Source organism: Gorilla gorilla, chromosome 11 (assembly GCF_029281585.2).
Source record: "Gorilla gorilla gorilla isolate KB3781 chromosome 11, NHGRI_mGorGor1-v2.1_pri, whole genome shotgun sequence".
Classification (NCBI taxonomy): Eukaryota; Metazoa; Chordata; class Mammalia; order Primates; family Hominidae; genus Gorilla; species Gorilla gorilla.
The window spans coordinates 130,046,296-130,061,074 of NC_073235.2; the positions used below are offsets into that span (position 1 = coordinate 130,046,296).

The 14,779-nt window shown below is 36.2% G+C and overlaps 1 protein-coding gene across 13 annotated transcripts in view; it reads left to right on the top strand.

Annotated features, from left to right (window-relative positions):
* Positions 1–9,486, top strand: part of MFF (mitochondrial fission factor) — a 32,250-nt gene extending 22,764 nt beyond the window's left edge. For 10 of the 13 annotated variants that reach the window (XM_019022360.4, XM_019022370.4, XM_019022363.4 and 7 more), the window contains 3 exons: positions 4,144–4,203; positions 7,311–7,395; positions 8,639–9,486. In XM_019022360.4, the coding sequence (XP_018877905.3) occupies positions 4,144–4,203; positions 7,311–7,395; positions 8,639–8,770 (277 nt within the window). In that variant the 3' untranslated portion in view covers positions 8,771–9,486. The remainder of the gene's footprint in view (positions 1–4,143; positions 4,204–7,310; positions 7,396–8,638) is intronic. The other 3 variants (XM_055380592.2, XM_019022372.4, XM_055380594.2) reach the window with 1 other exon arrangement.
* The last annotated feature ends 5,293 nt before the right edge of the window (positions 9,487–14,779 follow it).

Consider the following 14,779-nt stretch of genomic DNA (forward strand, 5'->3'; position numbering starts at 1 on the left):
ATTGTTGAATCCAGGGCCTTTCTGAGCCTTCCCAGAGTTGACCTAGTGCTGTGCATTTGGGCCCAAGGACTGAAAGCTGCACTAAGAAGAGCTTAAAAAGAAAGCTCATGGCATGAGGGTGTGGGGAGGGGAATTATATATACATGTATATGTATAGATCTGTTTTGTTTGTTTGTTTTTCCCCAAGGGTTTAGACTCCCTTTTATGCTTTTTGAAGCTTCAAAGACATTCTTGGACTATTGGGAAGCTGTAAGAAGCAGCAAGGTTCAGAACAAAAAGCGTGGATTCAGGGAGTCAGTTAGAATTAACCCTGATCCACCCCACTGCATAGCTGCATGATGGCCTTGAACAAATTGCTTAGCTTCTTTTGGCCTCACTTTTCTCATCTGTTGAGAAATAGAGAGGAAGGATAATAATATCTAGCTTTGTGAATTCTTGTGAGGATCTTCTCCCCTCCCCCACCTTTAATTATAATATAGGGATAATGGTCTCCAATTCTTTATTTAGTATGGTAGGAGATCTTTCAAACGATATTGCATATAAAGTAGCTGGCACTTAAGAGCTAATATTTACAAGGGCCTGTTTTCTCTTCCCTCCTTAAAACAGATTTATTGTCCATCAGCTAACTTGTTTAACTTTTTAATTACAGTAAGTCCTTAGTGGAGACCAGATTATTAGGTGTGAGTATATCATATCAAATGCTAGTACATTTAAAATATCTGAATGAGAGAGATATTTGCAAATCTTGTATAAAAAGTAATAATAGCTAGATGGCAAAGTCACAGTACATTAAAATTATATGTCCCAAAAAGTAAAAAAAGAAAAAAAATTATTTGTCCCAACTCCCCCTCACCAGCATATACACAGTTCATTGCAATAATGTGGAACTTATAAAAATATGGATTTTTTCCTCCATAATGGAAAAAAATTGTGCCTCAGAGTCAAATGTATAAAATCAAAAATCGTATTAGTATAAACTTTGTATTTTTTTAATAATGAAAAATATTTTTGGACTTTAAGTGAAATTTTATTTCACTTTTTTACATTGTGATGAATTGATAACTCTAAAATCCCTTTTCTGGGAAGGAATTCTCTTTTCTCATTCGTTTCAGTAAGTTTTTAAAAGTTCATGAAGGAGTTATATTAATAATGCTTTTCTCCTAGGTCTGTAGCATTAGTTGTTACCTTGGAGCTTGGAGGGTTAGATTCTCATCAGTCTTATTGACGCTTTCAGTATTGAAAGGATTTTTTAAAGTTGTATTCACTTAGGATCTCAGTGTTGAGCAGGATTTTATCAGAATTTTAAGTGCCAAATCAGTTTTTATTTCCTTTGTGAGAAGTATCTGGCATGACTTTTCAGATATAAGAAATAGGAATGTGAAATTTGGATAATGTTCTACTTGCATGATTATAAAATAATACTGCTTATAAAATTTTAAGTGCTTCTATGTTCCTTGCTCTGTAGATCATTTTTTCTTTTCTATTTTATTACTCTTGGCTATTATGCTAATGCAATACCTTATCTTTGGTCATATGCCATCACATTAGGTGTAGTTAATTTAAACTAGAACTATTTGGCAGAAAAAGAAAAAAGCTTTCTGCTTGCTTTATCACTATGAAGTAATGCAGATTCACAATTCCTTGACATAAGAACTGTGTTCGGTTTACATTTTAAAGGACGCTGTCAAAAGGTTTGTGTACCATATATTTTTTTCTTACAAGAATGTAGATGATCTAAACCAAACTCAATATGAAAACCAAGTTAAATCCTAGGTACATGTTAGAAAAGTTTATTTACACAGGTGAGTGTTACGCATTTGGAGAACTGATACACTGAAAATTTACCAAAGCACCAGGTGTGTCATTTGCTCAGGTGCAGCAGAAATTAAAATACTATTATGATTTGGTCCTTAATTGGTTAGAAAATGCCGGTCTCTCCCTGTATCTGTTAGAGCTATGTATCTCATTTTACAATGTAAAATATTCGCATCTTCAAAAAGAAACTTAGTTCCTGTGTAAGAACATTATTTAAATATTGATAGATGAGTCATGCTTAGCTCTCATTTTTACGAGGGGCTTGATTATTTTTATACAGTTTTTCCTTAACAGATTGTACCAGCTTTGAGTGCATAGAATAAGAAACCAATGTATGAATAATTTATATTTTTGGCAAGTATCCCCATAAATATACAACTTGGAAGACCTAGAAATCCAGAGTTGCAGTGGATACAGTGTTTGTTATTTATAATTTTTCTCTTTAAAAAAAGTATAATTCCTGATCCCCAATTAAACTGTTTATTTTCTGTAGCAGATTACATTTTTATAGCAAAGAAACACATATTCTGTTACGTCAGAGCATATTTACTCAAAAAATGTCAGTACGCAAGTTAATGGCGGAGCTTGGTGGTAGCCTTGGATTTCTTTCCCTTTTGCCACTCTACAAAACATACTGTTGAGAAGATTTGATGTATTAAATTATACTTATCGTAGAAAATGGTACTTGAATGAAGTTTCTAACTTTGCCACATACCTGTCTAATTTACTTTTATATTATATGTGTCAATTGCCAGTGTGAGAAGGCAAAATGAAATACATTGTGAAAGGTAACTGTATTATTTTCTGGCTCTGCCTTATAAAAGGGAAATCTCTGTGGTGGAATATGTTGAATATGACAGACCCATTTGAACATACCGTGTGCATTTTAAAAAGCTTTAGGAAGCACACAGTGATGGCTTCATCTAGTTAACCGTTTTCATGTTAGTGTAATTTAAGATTGTAGTTAAATAACAGGTTTCCTAATGCCACAGAGTAAATATGTTAGTAGGATGAGATGAGTTAAAGACCTGTCTTAAGCATATGTGATTTCTCCATGTTTTTTAGCCAGTAAAATAAAAGTCAAACGTGTTTCCCCAAAAAGTCTCTGAATCCCTTATCATCTAGGCTCCAGAAATTTCTTTAAGCACTGGCAGTACCTTTAAGACATGTAGAAGTTAAACATTAGAATTTTCTTACATGAATTATCAAAAAATAATGATTTGTATTGTAGTCAAAATTCCACAGCTGTGCCAACTTACAGAAAAAATTAGTGCATTTGGTATTAAGCGTTTACGATTATATAATTATTGTCTTGATACTTAAATTCAGGCAAAACCAGATGAGTTACTTAGAGAATGAGATATCCAAAATAGGATTTTAATAATTCTTCAAATCTTTATATGGATCCAACACTCCAGTCTCCTTTCTCTGCTTAGTAAATATTGCTGATTGTTTTAGGGGGAATTGACCAGTGAACACTTAGAAGCTTTTGTTTTCTGATTTTAAAAGATAAAACTTATTGGAAAGGTTACTGCTTATCAAAGTAGAAAGCTAACTGTCCTCTAGCACCAAAGTATATACGAGAATGAGTGGAAGTCCCCACCAAGTTTCCCATTGCACGTTAGTCTTCATTTCCAGCAGCCCTGTATGTCACTCCTGGTTGTCTCAAGATCAGACTCAAATTGTGGATTGCCCTTCCTGTAATGTGCTCCAGCACGTCTCCTGATCTCAGCTTCAGAGTGGAGGCTTGCATTTTCACTCTGGAGAGCTGAGAGTTTGAATGAGACACAGCTGCAATGAGACATCAGGCACTACTCAAAATTAATGAGGTGGGAAGGAAGGAAGTGTGGGAAATGGAGTTTCTTGAAATTTATGAATACAGTTTTTGAGATAGAGCTGTTGATATCAGATGAGCAACTATGGTCATACCGGTGCAGCTAACCAGGTCCTGATACGCTTTTAAAGGTGCTAGTGATTTTTTTTTCCAACTAGAAGAAAGGAATTACACTTTTTAAGCAGAGTTGTCCTCTGTCTTAAATTTCATAAAGTAAAGCACCAAGAAAATTGTTTTATATGTTGGTGCTGTTTTGTCGTGTAAATATAGATTCCCTTTGTTTCTTTGATCAATAGTAATGTTGAGTTTATGAAAATGATAAAATGGAGGACACATGAGACGAGGATTTTTTAAAGTAGTTGAGATATTATATTGTATTGAAATATACAATATAATCCTATTTGACATTTATTTGTCTTGTTTTTGCTTTTATTTTATTACTTCTCTGTTTCCTGATTCTGTCTTGTGCCTTCTCCCGCAAAAACCTGCCTTAGACCTGTGTTGCGTGGTGGGTCTGCTGCCGCCACTTCTAATCCTCATCATGACAACGTCAGGTAAATTTTGAGACTTCGTAATTACCAGGGTAAATGGTTGGCGGAATTTGTGTGTTGCAGGGCATGATGCATGTCGTAGCCATGCCTGTGTTTGTAGCTGAACTTGTTTCTACAGCTTTCCTCGATGAGTACATCTTGCTTCTCTCTAAGAACAATGAATAATCAGTCATGACTTTTGGCAATTAGTATGAGGGAAAATGTTTAATAATTATGGTATGATGTGAACAGCTATTTTATTTAAGTGTAGTGTTAATAGTTTATAGGTGGTTTATAATAATTTACATGCTAAAACAAAAAAGTCTTAAATCTTATTTTATGTACATTATTTTAATGGTTGCCTGAATTGTGCCCAGCATTTCCTTTTAAGTTGTTAATTATCTGGAATGTTACTTTTAGTGTGTGAACAAACCTGTCTTTGTTTGTAAGGCTTCATCTTAAATTGGGAGAAATCAGCATTAACAACTCCACAGTTTGGGAAGGCACATATTTAGAAAGGAAATTTAGTTTTAAGCATTTTTATCATCTGTTGACTTAAGGCCTTCTCTCTTATTTTTGCCCTTTTTACACTTTCAGACACGCGTAGGTTGAGCGTTCCTTTCTTCTGACACGCACAGGGGCTGGCAGAATGGCACATGCAAATACATGCAGTTCTTAAGTGCCAAAATCCCCATTTAGTTTTCCTATAGTCTGGAAAAAGTCAAAAACTTGTTGGTATTCACAGATGCTATTACTGTATAATTTTTTCAGTCAGTTTTATTTAAGCAGAAATATATTATCTGTAGCAGTAGATTTAAAACTGGCAGCATCATTTCTGTGCTTAGAAGTTGGTACATTCATTGAAGCAAGAGAAAAGGGAAACATTAGCTGCTCATTAAAACTGAATTCATGGTGGAGGAATTGAAAAGCGCGCCTGTGGTAATCCCTTACCACTCTGCTGACTTGTTTCTTTTTACAATCTTAGTTCAGTTCATTGTCGTTTTCCCTTATATTTTTCTCTAAGTTTGTGATCTTTTATCTTTCTGTCAGAGTATTTTTAGCCAGTGGTCTAACTTAGCATTAGAGTTTTTTAGTTCTAATAAATACAGGTTTTTGTTTAAAACGCAATGTAAAGTAACATATTTTTGTTTTAAATTGAAGTATATAGGTGAAATCTTTTGTCATATCCTTATATTTCTTTGCAAATCGAGATTTCCTTTTCAGATATCTAAACCTTAGTTAATTCAGGATATAAATTGTGAGTAATCGCTTTCATTTGTGCTTCATTCTCTATGTTCAGTTCAGATCCCTTTAACAATTGCTTCTGTTTGATTTTTTTCCTAATTATTCCTCTGTTATGTGGCCTCAGAGAAAGAGAAGAGTTTTATTTTGAGGATGAAGTGAAGGAAAAGGGAATCTTCTACCTTTGTTTTTTCCACTAATCATTTGTAAACCCATAGTTCCAGCATCTACTAACTTGGAAGTTTACTTCTCTAACTGGTATAATTACCCTAAGTGCTCCAGGTTGTTTACTGTGTTCTCATGAAATAAGGGGACAGTTAATGAGAAAGCAGGATAATTTAGCCATAGAAGGAATATTTGGAGATGGTTGTAGATTATCTAGAGTCAGTACACACCATCTATTGTTTAAGGTTTTTTGCATACTTTATTAAAGTATTTTTATTACTTTTAACAATATTTAAAACAAAAGGATTTTCTGAGTAGACTTGTCTTTAACATGTCTGGATGAAAAGTATAATTCTGCTTCATATCCCTTTTTGTGGGTATGTACTTTTTGTAGTGGGGACTTGCTGGGATAGATATTAGAATAGATGATCCATTTGCCAATTATCTGGACTACACAGGAGTAACTTTTAATTTAGTTTATTTATATTCTGCTCATTTAGAAAATTTACTATGCCATTTTACTAAAATAACCATTTAGGGTATAAAATACATGTGAGATGAATTATGTGGTTATATAAGTTGTATCTCAATGAAGCTATTAATTAAACTAAATTTTAAAATGTGGAAATCCAGGCAAAGAAGAGGAATGGCATTTGTCTTTGTTTTTCAGAGGTTTAGTGTCATTCACCTAGAAATTAATGCCCCATTAGAAGTAACTACATTGGAACAAAAAGTACTTTTTTAATATGCTTTCTCTGGATTTTGTCTTAATGGTTTTTCAGTATTATTTTATACGCAGCATTTTATTCATTATTGGGCCAATTCTGGAGCTAAATGTAGTGGCAAGATGTATTCAGGAGATTTTATAATTGTTTCTGCGGGAGAACACAGTAGAACATAAGTAATTGGAAATAAGTAAAGAATAGGCCGGGCGTGGTTGCTCAGGCCTGTAATCCCAGCAATTTAGGAGGCTGAGGTGGGTGGATCACCTGAGGTCAGGACTTTGAGACCAGCCTGGCCAAAATGGTGAAACCCCATCTCTACTAAAAGGACAAAAATTAGCCGGGCATGGTGGCAGGTGCCTGTAATTCCAGCTACTTGGGAGGCTGAGGTAGGAGAATCACTTGAACCCCAGAGGTGGAGGTTGCAATGAGCCAAGATTGTGCCATTGCACTCCAGCCTGGGCAACAAAAGTGAAACTCTGTCTCAAAAAAATAAAAAGACAAGAAGTAAAGAATGAAAATGGCAAGACAAGAGGCAGTGAGAAGAGGTGATGAGTCTTTCTTTTTTTAGAGTTTAGTCTACTTTGTGTTCCCTGCTAGTGAGTCTGTGCCTATGGGCTTACATATGGACATAAGTTTGTGTAAGAATTATATTTTGTTCTATCCTAAGTGGCAGCTCTCAAACCTTTTCAGCCAGGGACCCTTTTTAGCATCGCCAGTCCTTCTGGCTTGAGAATTTTCTATTTGTTTCTTTAGTCAGGATTTTTTTCTCATTCTCCAGTTTTTAGTGCCCTTTTTCAATATTGTAGACAGTTGTCATTTTAAGCTTTTTTCTTTCCTTTATTAGTACAAATTCAGATAGTAAAATATTTTAGTAATTCATATTATTAAGTACCAGTTTTCTGAATACTACTTTGAGCATTACACAAAGCATGACGTGGCGTGCCATTTACTCTGAGTTCTACTTTACTATTCATTTGTATTTCTATCTCTTATCTGCAGGTATGGCATTTCAAATATAGATACAACCATTGAAGGAACGTCAGATGACCTGACTGTTGTAGATGCAGCTTCACTAAGACGACAGGTATTTAGTGTACCAAATAAGATATATTTCTCAGTTATATTCATACAATATTTTAAAGTGATAGTTCTCAACATTTTATTATTTTCTCTCCTGTGGGACCCATGAATTGAACTATATCTATCAAACTAGTAAGCCATAATTGATTTTCTCATTTTGATTAAAGATATATTAAACTACCATTTACATGTTTTGATCACCGTAAAACAGTGTTACCAAGATAGATTAATGTAATTTTGGCCAATAACAAAGAATCTTTAGCAAACCAGTACAGCCATCAGTTGCTTGTTTGGCTTTTGAAATGTGGAACAATCACTTTGGAACCTTTGTTACTGTGTTTAATAACTCCATTTTGGAAACCGCTCCTTGCAGCTTGCACAGCGTCCCTGCATACGTATTTCTTGTGTTCTGTAATAAATCCTTTCTTAGAACTGCAGTTGCACATGCATATTTTTTAATATGTACTCCCACAGCCTCGAGTATCACACAGACATACACACATGTGAAGAAGGCATAGTTGGTTTTCTCATTGCGTCTATACCAAATAGATATAGAGGGAAATTGGATTAAATAAGATATTTTTAGGTGAAGATCAGTAGGAGAACACAAGCTTAAGCAGGCGGTTGTTCAGCCCTGGGATTTTCACAATAAGGGCTAACAGCAAGGATGGTACTGTCAGCCAGCAGCATTTCCAGCAGCTGGGGAATTAGCCTTCACGCCTGAAGGGTTTGGGTGCCATATCCCAAGGCCCCCGACAGTAGGTTATTTTATTGGATTGTCTCAGTAACTCAGAGGTGGACAGAGAAGGCGGTTATGCCAGGTTCAAGATGAACAACTGAGATTGAGTGACAAGTTCATAGGAGAGGCATAGAAAGGGGAAGGAGTCCCATATTCTTTCTGCTGTGGTAAGCCTGCCAAAATGCATACTGAGTCTTTTCTGCCAGAATAACAGTAGGTAACCGCTTCCTCACCTCACTGTGTAATCAAGTTAGGAAGGAAATATACCCTTCCTAACTCGGAAATCTGAAGAAGGGAAAGGGAAAGGATGTTTAAGTGAATTTAAGCTGTCATGAATGACATGTTTTTCTATGTGTAGTTGTGTTTATTTTGCTCCAAATGAAACTTTCCATGTTTGTAATAATACTTTTGTTGACAAATTATTGTACTACTTACTTTATAAGAATCTGATTGCTCTATTCATTAAAGCCTCTATATTATATTCTTTGTGTGTTTGTTTTTCACTTAGATAATCAAACTAAATAGACGTCTACAACTTCTGGAAGAGGAGAACAAAGAACGTGCTAAAAGAGAAATGGTCATGTATTCAATTACTGTAGCTTTCTGGCTGCTTAATAGCTGGCTCTGGTTTCGCCGCTAGAGGTAACATCAGCCCTCAAAAATATTGTCTCAACAGCTGGAAATATAAAAGATTTGCAAACTTCTTTGTTTCTGTCTCTGCCTTGTATGCCATTTTTTAGTCCACACCCTGAAAATGTATTTCTTCCAGAAAGTCTGGAGGAAGGACCTATATTTGTAGAAGTAAAGGTATATCCTATCACTCAGCTGTATTCACGTCTGAGCAGTTCTGCAGTAACACCTGCTTAAAATTCTCCCTTTGCATGTTTTATAAATAGGCTCCAGTTTTGTTTTTTAAAAGGAATTTATTTTTTGCCTCATCAGTCCACCCAACTGATTCTGAATGGGAGAGAGTCTGTAGAGAATTGATTCAGAAAAGTGTCTGTGAAAGAAAAACAATTATTTTGTCCTGTTTCTCAAACAGTGTTAAGCAGTTTTGTTAATAGACATTTTTGCATTGACACTTCAACATTCACACTTTCAAAGTCATGGTCTGGTGCCAGATTTAAGAAACTCGAACCACCTAATATTTCATAACCTTCTTCATTAGGTACTTGTACAGATTAATTTCTAACATTGCAGCAGTTTCATATGTGTGCAATATGTGCATTCTTTCATTTTAGTTTTGCACTTGGTTTTCTATAAAGTACGTTTTTACTCAGTTCATGTGTGAACAATTTAAAAAACTACAGAATAAGGTACAAATGTAGTGTATTTAATAAACTGTCAACCAAAGCAGTATTTGTCTGTTGAAGGATTTTATTTCATCATTTGTGCAATCAGCTGCATTTTGTATCATATTACCTTATGAGTCTTCCCGTCTCAGGAGCAAGTAATACAATTAATGACCTGGTAGGTAGCAAGAACCTGCTGTGCTTCCTTTCAGACCTTCATCCTGGTGGTGGTGGCTGTTGGTTGCATTGTAGGTGGTTTTCTAATTTATAATATCTATAAAGTGGTTCAGGTTTAAATACCTTGAGTTGTGTATACTTTTTTTTTTTTGAGACGGAGTCTCGCTCTGTTGCTGATGCTGGAGTCCATGGCATGATCTTGGCTCACTGCAACCTCCACCTCCCAGGTTCAAGTGATCCTTCTGCCTCAGCCTCCAGAGTAGCTGGGATTACAGGCACTGGCCACCACACCCAACTAATTTTTGTATTTTTAGTAGATACAGGGTTTCGCCATGTTGACCAGGCTGGTCTTGAACTCCTGACCTCACGTGGTCTGCCTGCCTCAGCCTCCCAAAGTGCTGGGATTACAGCCACCGCGCCCAGCCAGAGTTGTATATACTTTTTTCATGGCAGTATTTATTTGCTAATTATATATATTGGTGAATTTAAATCTCAAGGCTGGGTGTGGTGGCTCACGCCCGTAATCCTAACACTTTGGGAGGCCTAGGCAGGTGGATCACTTGAAGTCAGGAGTTCCAGACCAGTCTGGCCAATACAGTGAAACCCCATCTCTACCAAAAATACAAAAATTAGCCAGGTGTGGTGGCAGGCATGGTGGCAATAGCTGTAATCCCAGCTACTCAGGAGGCTGAGGCAGAAGAATCACTTGAACCCAGAAGGCAGAGGTTGCAGTAAGCTGAGATCATGCCACTGCACTCTAGCCTGAGTGACAGAGCCAAACTCCGTCTCAAAAAAAAACTATAAAAGTAAATCTCAAAAGAATTAAACCAAGTGAAGCCAAGTGCTAGACAGTTTTAGCTCTCAAAACTTATATTTCCCCGTTTTTGGTTCAGAAATGGGTAGAATTCAGTTAGGTGCAACATTCTCCACACATCTTTGGTATCTTTCTTCCAAGGCAGGGAGTTTGGGGAAAGGCAGTTGAGGAGATTCCTTGGATAGAGTTAGATTTAACATTTCTGTTCTTGCTTCTTATCCCTCTAAAATAATATCAAGACAAAGATTCTTCTCTGTACTTAGAAGTTTTCTGACTTTTGGTAATGATGCAACTATATTAATTCTAGATTTATGTATACCAGAAGGTAATTTCTGTGGTTATCCTCCAAATTGAAATCACAAAAATGAAAAATGATGGATAAGGTTAGTATCTTTTGATAAACGGCATGAAAAGGATTCCACAAAGGTCAAAAAATGAAATAAAAGCAGGAATACTGAGAGAGAAGTGCGGAAGCCCTTTTTTTCCCTCATGATTCTTACCAAAGAATGGACACTTCGAGCTTTCTCCCTTAATGATTGTGCAAGGGGTAGAAGATCGACTTCCCTACCTCAGGCAGGCACCAACTGTAACAGGAGACTCGTGAATGAAGCTAAGACCCCAACAGACGGTGAATGAAAACTCTGTTTACCATGCAAAAGGGGACAACCAAGAAACCTGCCTTACCTGACCTTGTCACATACCTAGAAGTAGAAAAGCTTGAATCTCTCTAACTCCAAAGTTAGGATCTCTATTAAACACCTGTGTACTTCTCCTAAAAATTGTTAATTACTGTTGAAATATATTTTGGAGTTGAGAAGAACAAATTAGTTCCTGGTTAGTATAACCAGATATTTGAGCTGAGCCTTTCAACAAGCAGAGAAAGAAGAAGAAAATATTCCAGGTGCAGATGATAGAGGGAGAAATGGATACAGTCAGGAGCCAAAGTCGTATCATACAACTAAGCATAGCAAATATATTATTGTTGCACCACTGAAAGTGCCCCCCTCTCCCCACTTCTAGTAATTGTGGTTGAAGTGTGTGCAGGTTGTTTACACTTTGAGGGATAATATCATGGAAGTAGTATATTTTCAAGAGAGCTTTCCTTTTTCCTTCCTTCCTGCATGAATGTGTGTTTCCAGCTCCTTAACTATACTGATTGTCCAGCCCTTATCCAAAATTCTTTGGACGAGAAGTATTTTGAATTTCAGAGTTTTTCAGATTTTCAAGTATTCACATATACATAATGAGATATCTTGAGGATGGGACCCAAGTCTAAACATGAAATTCATTTGTATTTCATACATACCCTCTACACATAACCTAAAGATAATTTTATACAATATTTCAAATTTTGTGTATGAAACAAAGTTTGTGTATGCTGAACCATCAGAAAGCAAAAAGCAAAGATGTCACAGTGATATCTCAGCCACGCATGTGGACAGTCGGGTTTTTTGCCATCACCATCATTCCTGACTCTTGAGTGTATATGCTGCCAATAAACAGTCATTTTTTCTTAACACTTTTTCACACATAAATACTTAACATTAAAAAATGACACACTATGAATACAGTGAAAAAACTGCGCTCAAGTAACTAAGCAGCACAGGGGCATCACCAGATACCTGCACCAGCTGTTAGACAACAGCCACAACCAAGAACAGCCACGGCAAGTTTCCTGTCCCCACTGGCGGTACTGTTGGAGTAAAGATTACTGGACACTTTTTTTCGGTGAGAAGAAACATGAGAAGCAGTTGAGAGGCTAGGAAGTGGATCCTGTAGAGACGAGGCATTCTTCTCAGTGGCTTTTTAAAATATTTCTTCCAGAGTCATCTACCTCATGAACAATGTGTTTGTCTGAGAAACCTCTCTTTGCTTTTATAAACTGACGTGATTTCTTGTTCTGTTTTGAATACACACTTCTCTAGTCCTTCAAGAAGCCCATCACGTATTTTCACCATATAATCTGTAGGCACTTTTTCTGCAATGTTAATGTCTTCACTATTATGATCACCTTTGATTCAGAACCGTTCAGCTATTTCACCATGGGTTGATGAACAACTGGAGACCCATCATCGATGTTAAAAACTTCAACATCCACTTCTTCCAGCTTACTGACGGACTCTGAAGGTCTATTTTTTACATATATAAGGAGGTCAGACATCATTTTTTTTCTCACTTGACATAGGGATTCCTTCCAAGTCACCGCCTTGTTTATCATCATCACTGAACATAGTTGCAGGTCAGAGGTTGTGCTGGACATTCAGAACTGTGTCTTTAGTCACCGTGTTCTAGTTGTTGGCAACAGCATATGGCATCCTTCTTGTTAAACTTGTTTTGGAAACCTTCTGCGCCATGCCCTGTTCACTGCTGCTAACATGCTATTCCAATAAAGTTTTTATATTTACTCATTGATGTAAGGATACTGCGGTCACTGGCTGAATTAATGAAGTCACATTTTGGGGAAAGTACATGGCATAAATATTTTGGGGGGTGATGAGAAAATTTGTAAGCACCAGTGCTGACCCTTGTTCACTAGAGTACAGTGAGCTGTCTTATTTTTGTTTTAATTACATGACCATTAGCAGTTTGACAATTCATTGAGTAAGTATCGAGTCTTCACTAAAAGCTGAGTACTGAAGATAGGATTCATTAATTCATTCAACTAAATGCAATGTTTCTGCTTTGTACCAGGCACTGTACTAAGTACTCTTTATACCAGGAGGGAATAAACATGTTCCTGTACCCCTGGAGCTTATAGTCTAACGGGGGACAGTGAAATTTAAGAAGCAAGCACAAAGGAAAATGCAATCATCATTGTGATAAATGCTGTAAATGAAAGCATGGTAAAAGAGTAAAGGGAAACCTAGTTTTCATTAGACGTTTAGGAATAGCCTCTCAGAAAAAGTGGTACTTCTGCTGAAGTCAAGGATAAAGAGTGCTGCCAGAGATAAGGCAGGTGGGGGTAGGAATGGGGCTGGAGGTGGGGAAATGAGAGGCCTTGCTAAGGACCTGAAGAGGAGAGGGCTGATGAACGTGGTTCCTGTGCTCCTGAATACTATAGTGATGGATGTACAAACACATGTATGTTACATTATGACAGGAATGATAATAGAGGCTTGGGTAAGTGCTAACTTGGTTTATTGGATCATGAGCACTGGGAAGGCTTCCTCAAGTAGGAGATATTTAAGCTAGGCCTTAAGGACAAGTAAGTATTTGTAGGGGTGTAGGGAGAATGTTTTTATATAGTAAATATTCAGAAAAAAGGCTTATAAGCTCTTGATGTTACTAAATTTATTTAGGCAGCTATAATGTAGGTACTGCAAATTATTTCTGGAACCTTAAGCCCAATGAACATAAACAATTGAAATATAGAAATAACATTCAGAAAATTTTAGATTTTTAGCTTTGCTGTTTTACAACATTTTAATGTGATAAATACACTTGTTATCCTGTTTTTTAAAGATTGGCACATATAGAAAATAGCTTTTGAAAGACTTGGGTTTTTCTAGGTATTGTTTTTTAATTAATGAGTAATGTAAACATAAGAAAATAGGAGGGTATAATGAATTGCCATGTACGTATCACCTAAATATAACAGTAAACATCTTTCCATTGCCTTTGGTTGAAGTATTTTTAAAACATATAAATATGCATTTCTTTTTTAAAAAATGAGGACATTTCTGTATACAGGTTGAGCATCACTAATCCAAAAATTCAAAATCCAGAATGCTCCGAGATCCAAAACTTTTTGAGCCACTAACGTAACACCACAAGTGGAAAATTCCATACCTGACCTCGTGTGATGAGTTGCAGTCAAAATGCAGTCAAAATTGTGTTTCATGCACAAAGTTATTTAAAATATTGTGTGAAATTACCTTCAGGCCAGGTGTTCGAAGTGTGTATGAGACATAAATGAATTTTGTGGTTAGACTTGCATCCCATCCCCAAGATGTCTCATTATTATAGGCAAAATTCCAAAATCCAAAAAAATGTGAAAGCCGAAACACTTCTGATCTTAATCATTTTGGATAAGGGGTACTCAGCCTTTATACTATAAAACCATTATCAGACCTACCAAAATTAACAATAATCCAATTCTTCTACATACTCCTCCCAATTATCTCTGACAAGTTTACATGTGTTTAGCTGAAACATGCCTCTATTCTCTTAATCTAGAACAGTTCCCTCAAAAATATTTTTCTTTTATAACATTTTCCTGTTGAAAATGGGGCCATTCTGTGCCCATTGACCCACTTTTTGGATTTGTCCTAGTGTTCCCTGCAAGCTGAGAATTAGAGCTAAAGACTTGATTGCATTCAGGTTATATATTTATTCTTTAAAGAAATACAATAAAAAGGTCTTGTAC